Source organism: Parasteatoda tepidariorum, chromosome 3 (genome assembly GCF_043381705.1).
Source record: "Parasteatoda tepidariorum isolate YZ-2023 chromosome 3, CAS_Ptep_4.0, whole genome shotgun sequence".
NCBI classification, from domain to species: Eukaryota; Metazoa; Arthropoda; class Arachnida; order Araneae; family Theridiidae; genus Parasteatoda; species Parasteatoda tepidariorum.
The window spans coordinates 12121077-12132892 of record NC_092206.1 but is presented as its reverse complement, the minus strand read 5'-3'; the positions used below and the strand labels follow the sequence as shown (position 1 = coordinate 12132892).

Here is an 11816-nt window from a genome sequence, read left to right as displayed (position 1 = left end):
TCCACATCCTCACTTATAACTTTTCAGCCTATTGAAAAAAAAATTTATTAGTTGCAGTAATACATGCAAAAGACAGAATATAAATATCTTGTTTATGTTCGAAGTTATGAATTTTTGAAGTTGTAAAGATAATTTTGGAACACCCTGTATTTTCCTATTAAGTTTTTTCTCTCCTTCGTTTAACCGTCGTTGAACAGCCGACCCAATTTTTGGGTCGGCCGTTACTAATGCTTAGACTACTAATGTTCAACTCCGTAGCCTTATAATTTTGAACCCAATCCAGAAGACTGGATCAAGTATTGGGAGACATTTGCATTCGTGGAGGATTTTTTGATAGAACTAACCCGCATTTGCGGTACATGGAGAGGAAGATCACGAGAACCTCCCATGGCTAGCCTGACGGCAAAGGGACTCTAACCCATGATCCGCCTACCCCTGATGACATTTAACGCTAGCACTGAGATCGGTGCAAGCCGCATGCAGATTCGCATCGGTGGGATTCGAACCCGGTTCATCTCATTGGAAGGTGTACGGTCTCTCACCCGAGCCATCGCGGCTCTCGTATTAAGTTTGCCAGATTGCAAAATAGGAAAATAAAAGCTTAAACAAAGGATAGTGGATGTAAATATTATGTTGGATAATTCAGTGCCGTGATGGCTCAAGGAATAGAGCTCTCACCGCTCAATGAAGTGACATGGGTTCGATTCCAGCGATGGCTGTTCGAAATGAATTCTGTTCGAAATGAATCCATAGTGCTGACTTAAAAATATCTTCAGTGGTAGTCGGACCAGTTAGAGTCCCCTTGCAATCAGAATAACTGGGGGAAGTTTTCGTGATTTTCCTCTACATGTGGCACAAATGCGGGTTAGTTCCATCGAAAAGTCCACCACGGAGGCAAATTTCTCCGATTATTTAGTCCGGGAGTTCCCTTGTTTTCTGGATTGGGTTCAAAATTACAAGGCTACGGAGGTGAACATTGGTAGTCGTAAACTCAAAAATTGCGTCAGCTGTTCAAAGACTGTTATAAAATAAAATATAAGTTTATAAATAATGAAAGATTGAATTTAGATTTTGATGATTTTTAAAGAAATTATAACACTTATTGGAGAAAAAAAAATTTGAGTAAAAATGTCTTATTAAATGTTAGGAGATTATTAACCACTGATTTGCCCGAATAGGATTTGCGCATGGTAAAAATATAAATTTAGAGTTAACAAAGAGTTTTCTCTCTCACACTCTCTCTCTCTTTGATTTTGATAGATGAATTTGTTTGTTTGCACTTTAATGACTTGAATCTTCGAATATTGAAAATATAGTAGATTACCCGTTCTTCCTGCGAGGTGGGAAAAAAATAAATATCAGTACTGAAAACACTGAGAAATTATACACAAAACTGTAACACATATACCAACACAATTAGTAAAACTAAAATAATTCCAGTTGTTTCATTTAATATCATATTCTGCCTTTTCATGTGGTGGCTTTACGTTATTAGATTAGGCAAAATATGTTTTTAGTTGTTCATCCCATCAAATTAAAAGCTCTAAACTGTATATATTTGGCCGGTAAGTTGCTGCTCGAGTTCAGCTTATAAGTTTACCACAATCGAGCAATATTTATCGCTTCGAGCAAAATAAACGTTTACTAAATTAAGAGGTACAGTATAATACAGTCAAACCCCACTATAGCGAACATTCAAGGGATAGAAATTTCGGTTCACTATAACTGGGACTTCACTATATCCATTCCTCAAGGAATTTTAACTAATAGCTCCAAATTCCCCTTTTTTATTACGTATTCTTTCATTAATTGACCTATAAAATGAAGTACAAAAATGAATGAAAAATAATACGTAGCAACAAAAAATGTGTTAACTTTTATTTTTTATTATTCTTCGTCTTGCGTCCCAAAAAAAATTAGTTATCTTTAGCAGGTATGGAAACATTTCCCGGCTTTCCGAAAATTTTTCCAGAATTTATATTACTCAGTTTTTTAAACCTGTCTAACCAGCCATTCGAACGCATAAAAGTAGTCTCACAAAATCACTCAGCAAATTCATCTGCTTTGATTTGAAACATTTGTCCAGATGCTGGTAGATTGCGACTTTTTTTAATGCTGAATCAATTCAATAATGCTATTCAATAATGAAGAAAACTAGAAAAAAATGCTTTTTGCTACATTCAACGCAATAGATGGTTTTAAAAATCGGTATATGTATTTATTTTGAAGTAGAAATTTCAAAATTATTATATAAAAAGTGAAGAAAATAAATCAGTGCGAAGACAGAAAAAAGTTCATGATATCCAACTTCCTTTCTTTGGTTGGTTCACTATATCCACAAAAAATAACACTATACTTGTGTAGCAAGGCACGGAAGCGAACATTTCGTTCACTATATCCGGGAGTTCACTATAAACCTTGTTCACTATAGAGGGGTTCGACTGTAGCCCTGAATAGAAGATTCTTGATTTTAGAAAAAAAATTTATTTTAGATATCAATTTATTTTTCATATTCCTTTATTTTTCTAGAAAAAATAACATTCTATTTTTTGTATTAAGAATTCTTCACTGGGGAAATTGAACAGGTGAAGGTTGACGCTTTAGTCTTTACTCAAGCCTTATCTATTAAAAAGAAAGTTACTGCAAATGTAAACAAAAGATAAGACTTGAGGATCTCTGCAAAAAAAAGTGATTACGTAGTTAAAGGTTTGAAAATGGCGAGTCAATTCCCTGCCCTCTCACAGGGGTGTAGTTAGAATATTTAAACCAAAATTGGAAGAAAAAAAAATTATGTTATTTTGTAGCGATAAAATCTTAGAGTTAACATCTTCATTTTCAGAAAATTCAGCATTTTTCAATTAAAAAATTATGTTATTTATCAAAGGGTAAAAATTTGTATACCATTATAATTTCAAAATGTTTCGTTTAATAAATTAATAGTTTTTATAAATGGACGAGTAAAAGTTATTTTGTGCTTAAAAGCGAGAGCTTTGATTTCTGTTATTAGTTCTCGAGGTACAAAAATATTTTTAAACGAGAAAAAAAAAGTATTTTTATTTATTTATTTTGTATATCCGTCGTTGAACAGCCGACCCAATTTTGGGTTTACGACCACTAATGTTCAACTGCGTAGCCTTGTAATTTTGAACCCAATCCAGAAGACAAGGAAACTCCTGGACCAGTACTCCCAGAGGTATTGATTTGTTATGGGAACATGGAGGACTTTGCGACTCGACAGATTAAACGTGCCTCAGTCACCATTTGCTACAAGGGGAGTCTTCGGCAGCGGGGATCGAACTCACGAACTCTTGGACATGGGCCCAGTGCCCTACTAACTAGGCTATCCCGGCCCAAACAAAGCCATTTATGGGATAAAATTCTTAATCACTCTATTGGAACTCTATCTTGCAAACCTACCCTATTTTTGAGATTAAAAAGCTCCCATACAATTTATGTTTACTGAGACAAAATTTGTTTTTGTGCGCGATTTCGTTACTTAATTCGTATAAAATGCTTATTATTCCTCATGTTTAAAATATGCATTTCAAGATACGCAATAATCTAATCATTAGATCAAAAGTTACTTGGATTGATACCTTTTTCTGAATCACTATGCAGATTTTACGACCAGTAATTGGTTTATGAAAAGCACAGAAATATCTTATATTAGATTTAAAGGCATCAGGTGAATAATTTTCTGTCACAATGAGATTGAAAATATTTCACAAAGTCTTTTCTTAAAACATTTATTTATTAAACATAAAAATAAAAATTTTTCTTCAGGAAAAATTTTTAACAGTACAATCACACTTATCCATTCCACTAAATATAACTATATTCAATAATATGTAACAATAAAAAATAAATAAATATTAACTATTTTTTAATAAAAAACAATGCTTGTGAGGTTGAAAAATTGATTAACCATTTTCTGAACCCAGATGTTCTGAAGTAAACAATTTGCACATGATTAAAAAGTTGGTAAAAAATTTCCATTGAAAATGTTTAATGCATTTCTGATAAATAATATAACATAATTACAATTTATTCCTCTTTATCGAAAGTATGATTTTTTTTTTATTATTAAACCTATGTCTTTAATTCCTTTTATTTGCATTATGATACAGTCAGAGCAAGTTTGATAGAGATTTTCATACCATTCATTATCTTTACTGTACAATCTTCGAAATGCATGTCATATATTCTTTTTTTGTTTGATTGTACTCATTATTTTAAATTATAATTCCACGCCTTGAACCACGTTTCGATTTTACTAGGTCAATTTATCTGATATATTTGAATGTTTACTGTTTCCAATCATCGTAATCATATCCTGAAACCTTAACAGGGATTATGCCGTGATCATAACTGCCGTGGAAATAAGGATCGTACAAATAACCAGATCCGTGCCAGTAATCAGGTTGATAAGAGGCAGCGTAGTGTGGCCTATAATTCTTATAGGCGGATGGCCTGTATCCACCTAATCCGTATCCACCTGATCCGTAATATCCACCTAATCCGTGTCCACCTAATCCATGTCCACCTAATCCGTGTCCACCTAATACGTATCCACCTAATCCATATCCACCATAGCTAGGTGAGTAGAAATCTTTCACGTAGAATTTATGAGTAGGTTGATGATTGTGCTGATGACTGTGTTGATAAGTGTTCCCAGATGTCACAGCATAGACTGTTTCAAATGCAATCACTAGGAAAATCCACTGAAAAGATAACATCTATTACTAAGAAACAATGGATGCATAAGGGAAATATATCCAGTCTCTGGTCAAATGATTAGACGCACTATAGGATTCCGTGCAAAATTATAACAATCAGGTGATACTATACAGCTGTATTGTTTTTACTCGGATGAAACCGGTTTGCATTTGTTTACCTCCTGTAACAATGGGTTAACATTGTCATGCAATACGTTTAAAAATAAATACGCATAGGAAGTACAGTACACTCTCGATTATCCGTGCGCGGATTATCCGGTTTGCAGATTATCCGTGCTCATACCGGAGTCACACAAAAAATATAAAGAGAAACATTTTCAAGATTAAAAATATTTGAATCATGAAGTTATAACACTACCAAATTTTTGGAAGCAATATTCGTTATTGGATTGCAGTATATGGAATATCAGCAGCATGGTCAAAGATAAAATCGTCTACTTTATCACGATCTTGGAGAAAGATCATACCGCTTGATGAACAATCCTCTTCAGATGTTCAAGAAAAATATGATAACAGTATTCTCGAACAAACAAAAGAAATCGAAGGTTTCGAAATTCTTGATGAAGAAAATTTAGAAGATTGACTTCAAAGTGATGCATGTGAGCCTGACTTCTAGTATTTGACTGATGAAGACATCGTTATGTTGTTAAATAAATAGTGATGATAGTAACTGATGCAGAAGATGTAGTAAATGAGGGAAATACAATTTCTCATTCTGCTGCTCTGTGGAAACTTTATTAGATTATAAGGGAGGATTTGATTACAGTGACATTACTGCTATTCGTAAAATATGTGTATCGATATATGGCGAAGACGCATTACACATTTTTTAATAAGGAAAATTCCTAGTTTGATGTTATGTAAATTTTTGTACTGATATTGAATTTTTCTTTAATAAAAGGAGTTTTCGGATTATCCGTGTTTTTCGATTGTCCGTGCGACCTGTCCCGGTGATTAACCCGGATAATCGGGAGTGCACTGTATATAAGAAATCTCCTGAATAAAAACCCATTGCATGTATGTTTAAATATAAAAGTATTGCATATAAACTCGTGCAAAACATGCAATTTTTAAGAAAATACAGTCAGGTCTAATAGTTTGGTCTAATTATTATAATATACTGATATAATGCTTGATATAATAAATATTTTATATTTATATAATATATCGTCTAATGTATCCAATCGTCAAATTTATATTATATATTGTCTAATTTAACACATTGATACACTAACGTAAACAAGTGCAAACCGCGTAAAAACAATAAGGCTGTATAGTATCACCTGATAATTAAGATCTTACATAGAATCTTATAGTGCGTCTAATAATTTAGCCAGAGAGTGGATATATTTGTCGTGGTTTCAAAATTTACTTTAACTATTCAAAGCAACAACTAGGTGCAAAATTAATGTTAAATAATCACATAATATGCGGATTAATAGTCTTTTGAAAGCTAAAACAAATCTAAGCCCTGAATCCAAAAATACGGTTGAAAAAAAAGAAATTTTTAACGAAATTATTTAATAATAAATTTTGTTTTTATATAATTTTTTTCATCATCGTGAAACGTAATTTTTGGTTATAACCTATCATAAAAAAAGCGTATAAAAATGAATATAGCTATAATTGTAAATAAATCAGCAGTCTCAATTATTAAGTGTTACTTAATACTTAAATTATGTCATTTCATCATTTTTTGTCATTTTATCACATCACTTTATTCTCGACCGGGCTTCGTGTTCTCAATGGTAAGGTTGAGAGTAACACATACAGGGCCCGACTTAGCCTAATTCGCCCGGGGCAAAAACTTTTTTGGAGGCCCCCTCTGCTTTATTATTTCAGTAATGAAGAACTGAACTTTATGGAGATTTTTAAATTTTTTACCTCATTATACTTAAGTAACAAGAAAATTGACTCGAACCTAAAATAGCTATACAGTCCCCCCCCCCTCCAATTATCAGACAAGTAACGTTCGGTCCATTTTATTGATTGTCTGACAATTCTATGTCCGTTACGTCGAATTCAGTTTTCTGATTGTTAACTTTGTCATCTACCTTCGAAAAAATTCATATCCTTGCTGACTATAAGACGGAATTCAGCTAAATTTTCGCAATTACGATGGCTCACTTAAGTCCATCAGAAGCCTGTATTTTTGTAAACACATCGTATTTTGTGATAAGTAAAAATGCAGGCTTTTGATTGGCTGAATTTGTCCATCGAAATTGCGAAAATTTAGCTGAATTCCGCATTAGAAAGCAATGGATTTACGAAATATAGATTTTTCGTATTTACACGATAGATTAATTGAAAAGCTAACATAAAATTGACGGGTTTTACACTGTACTGATATTTTGTTCAAAAAAAGTTCTTTAAAGAAGGAAACTTAAAATAAACTTTCTATTCGATTTGAGGGCCCACTCTGATGTGGGGCAACTGCCCCATATGCCCCTGCCGTTGTCAGGTTCTGAACACATAAGTTGTTTCAACTTCCGGTAGAAGAATCACAAGTATTGTTTTCCATTTTTTTAACGCATTTTTTTTCCTTTTTACTTATATAATTGTTTGTTTTCGATGGCGGAAATTTCGTTTGCAAGTGGCAGCAGTTGTTATGCTTTTGGGTGCACTCTACGTCGAAGTCTATTAATTTGTTATTTGAAATTAAATGTTTAAATTCTCTAAAAATCCATCACGCCGAATTCAAAGCCGTAATAAATGCATTAAAAAGAAAGAACTGGAAAAAAAAAGAAATAGTCACTTTCTGCTATGACGTCAGAGTTATTGAAATAGTGGTTTTAAAAACGAATAATTACGGATTCGTTGACAAACAAACCATTTAATACAACTTAAAATATATACACAAAAGCGTACGCAGAGTAGGTTTTAGGTTTCACTTTTTAAGGTTGCTACTTTTTACCTTCATAGAACATTTCTACGATATTTTTTTTTCTAAACGCTTTTGAACGAAGCGTTACCACTCAAATATTTTACATGGTTAATAAAAACATTAATAATTGTTTTTTCAACACAGGAAAGGGCAGCAAGACTTTCTGTAAGGTTTGTTTGTTGTGATCGTAACAATCTATTGATTAAAAGAAAATAATAATTTAAACATGGCTGCATTTTTAGTATGTGATTTTAAAAACCATGTGTAATGTATTTAAAATAATGAAAGAAATCCTTTAAGTAATTGTGATTAAAAAGATGTCGCGCTCAAATAGGCTAGATATCTTTCTATTCACCAACAAAGTAATAAACATTTCATGGTAAAAATAAAGAATTTTTATTTAATGCGTATTCAGAAATATTACATTCCTAAAATTTAATTTTTGCAATAATTTGAATGAAATGAAAATGAATTTTTACTGCACAGAAAAATATCTGGGAAAAGCAAATAAATTTTTTACAACGAACGGAGTATCGATTACACTATCATATCGATATTTTTATCGAACAAATAATGACGTGATCCTTAATGGAGAAATCAAACACCTGCACATCACAAAAATAACCAACGAATTATTTGATATCAGCTCTAATCTATATATTTTTTAAATCATTATTCAAATTTACAGGTGAAAGATTAAATATCTGTTATTTTATTGCATCATTACATAAACATGTAATATTAAAAAAAAAATTTAAAAAAATTTTAAAAGTCAATTTCAACTTAGGTCCACAAAGAAAATTTTTATATCAGTTACTTTTTATTAAATAATCTAACTTGGATTAGTCTGCGTAGGGACGGAGGGTGTGCGGTATTGGTCCTCGTTAAACTGTGCTACCGTAAAGTGCTCGACTTCGCATGCAGGTCATCGGGCTACCGAAGCGGGGGTGCCATAGCCTCTGCAGAGGATCAAAATTGTGATGGTATGTCTTCGGATCATCCTCAGGGATGTTTCCCAGACCGTCGCCAATAGCCCATTGCGCAGCTCTAGTGCGACGTAAATGGACTACAACAACAATATTAAATTTAATAAATGAATTAATTCTTGTAAAAAAAACTGTATTTACATTAAGTGTCATCCACTACAAGTTTAAAAAAAAATGTATTTGAACTTGAATAGAGGAATAAAATGTATGTTATTAAAGATATATAAATATATAATATTAAGATATATAGATATATAAATATATATATAGGGAGAGTGTGAACTAATAGTAGGAATTTAAAAAAAAAAATGTGCGTGACATCAGACAGCTATAAAAGTATAAATTTGGTGAAGTGGACCACACGTGCAACCACGTAATGTTCTTTATTGAATGTATCTGACGCAGCGATTATGAAATAAATAAATCTTTAAATGTGTTCAATAAACTATTTTTTTGTTCAAATAGTTGAAAATTATCACCGAAACTATCAATCAATTATAATTCTTTTTTTTATTCTTCCAATGGCAGGCACAGAATTTGAATCTTTGCCTATGAAGATGCCAGAATTGTTGCTCATTTCGCGTTACCCAGTGGGCACTTGTGAACCAAAGTCAAAGCCACGCCACACTGCCACAAACTCGCTTATAGGGTGGGCCACATTCACACATCACACACACACTACAGAGGACAGCACAAAGAGAGAGAGAGAGAAACATCCATGCCCAGAGCGGGATTGGAACCCGCAGCCTATGGCTTCGCAGTCAGGCACGCTAACCGCTCGGCCACCTGGCCGGCAATTATCATTCTATCAATTATCATTCTAGAAACCAGCAATTATCACTATAAGTTAGAAATTATCGATCCCGGCGATGGCTGGTAGATACGAATTCCGCATCCGGCTTGCATCAACCACAGTGCTGACATGAAATATCCTCAGTGGTAGACGGATCATGGGTTAATGTCCCCCCTCCGTCAAGCTAACCGTGTGAGGTTTTCGTGGTCTTCCTCTCCACGGAACACAAATGCTGGTTAGTTCTATCAAAAAGTCCTCCACGAAGTCAAATTTCTCCCAATACTTGATCCAGGAGTTTCCTTGTTTTCTGAAATTGGGTTCAAAATTACAAGGCTACGGAGTTGAACATTATTAGTAGTCGTAAACCCAAAAATTGGGTCGGCTGTTCAACGACGGTTATAAAATATAATATAAAATAAAACGTTTTTGTAACAAGTTGCCCAGATTACAAAATATGAAAATAGAAGCGGAAATAGAAGATGAAGGGAATCAACTGATGGCGCGTTTTTACTGAAGTACAGAAGCGTGTTTAATTTGTTATTAGTTAAATTAGATTATCCCGAATCTGGATGTGGGAAAGATAATATTATGCTGTATAATTCAGAGTTTTTATTTAATTTTAATTATAAAATTTTAATATTAATAAGGTTGAATTTTAAAAAATTATTAACATTTATTGATGAAAACAAATTTTTTTTAAAATTTTATTTTAAAAATATTTTGAAAAATTCTTTATTAAATATTTGAAGATTTTAGCCACGGATTTGAGCGAATCGGATTTGCACATGGGCGAAATATAAATTTAGTTAACAAAGAAATTTTTAATTAAACATACAATTAACACAACGATTTTACATAGAATTTAATTACACTATATTTAGATATCCAGTGTTTTTAATTAAATTTTGGAAGAGTTCGACTATATATTTATTTTTTATAAAAAAAGCATTAGATACTACAAATTCTTTTAATTCTATTCATTTGATTAAAAATGGCAATGATCAAAAATGATTAAACACGAAAAGTTGAGGAATTATTAAAGCTAATCTGTATATGTATCGTTTAGCCCATATGGAAAAATAGTTTTGTTTAAAAGCATGTAATTATTTTTTCTTTTCAGTCTTAAATCAATATCTTGTACTGTATCTGAAATATTAATTTTAATAATTTTATCGCTGTTTATATCTGAACGATGCAGATTAATTCTAACATTAAGAGAGTTACTAGTTTGTCCTACATATTTTTTATTGTAAAAAATCACAGGTTAACATAAAAGTAACATAATTGATTTAACAATCACATTTACAGCTATCTTTTTTTCTTTAATTATATGTTTTTTGTCAATATTGAGCCAAGTTTTACATCTCTTACAGCCATACGCTTTATAAGACGGAAAAAAATTCTGAAATGAAATGAAATTCAAAAAACCGTTTCAGAATAGCAGACTGTAGATCCGAAGGTCCCCTCTGAATTATGATCCTCGTACGGCGCGCGCGGTTACAACAAGTATGACTTTCTTTTCCATTATCATTTTTGTCTTTTATGTTATATATATATATACACACAGTCCTTGGCCAAATTATTAGACGCACTGTAAGATTCAGTGCAAAATCTTAATTATCAGGTGATACTATACAGTTGTATTGTTTTTACGCGGCTGAAACCGGTTTACACTCGTTTATGTTCGTGCATCAATTGGTTAACATTGTAATGCAATACGTAAGAAATAAATACAAATGGGTAGTTTATAAAAAAATCTCCTCTATAAAAACTCATTACATTTATGTTTAAATATAAGAATATTGCATATAAACTCGTGCAAAACATACAATTATTAAAACACAAACGTGTATCGAATAATTTTGTCTAATTATTTTAATATACTAATATAATATCTGATATAATAAGTATTTTATCCAATTGTCGAATTTATATAACATATCGTCTAATTTCACCAATTTATACACGAACGTAAACAAGTGCAAACCGGTTTCGGTCGCGTAAAAACAATAAAAGCTGTATAGTATCACCTGATAATTAAGATTTTACATAGAAGTTTATAGTGCGTCTACTAATTTGGCCAGTTTGCAATATATACATACCTGCCAACTTTTAATCCTTTCAAGAATGATTTTCCCCAGTTGTAGTAAATTTAAATTTAAAATGCAATATTAGGTAGTAACATTTGCTGTATTTTGAACAAGCTTATACAGATTACTACAATAGTATTACATACTAATATATATGTTTAATTTTTTAAAAAATAGTGTTGGATTAAAAATATTATAAATTAAGTTTATAAATGCAAATAATATATAGAAAACATATATTTTACTACCACTTTAAATATAGAAATAAAATTTTACGCCAAATGCGTAAAAGTTGGCAGGTATGGTACCACTAATTGCTTGCAAAAC

The 11816-nt window shown here is 31.9% G+C and overlaps 1 protein-coding gene across 1 annotated transcript in view; it reads right to left on the bottom strand.

Annotated features, from left to right (window-relative positions):
- Positions 1 to 3901: 3901 nt before the first annotated feature.
- LOC107449356 (shematrin-like protein 2) overlaps positions 3902 to 11816 on the bottom strand; it is a 10987-nt gene continuing 3072 nt past the window's right edge. Inside the window, exon 2 of the mRNA XM_043051141.2 lies at positions 3902 to 4721. Coding sequence (XP_042907075.1) covers positions 4305 to 4721 — 417 coding nt within the window. The 3' untranslated portion in view covers positions 3902 to 4304. The remainder of the gene's footprint in view (positions 4722 to 11816) is intronic.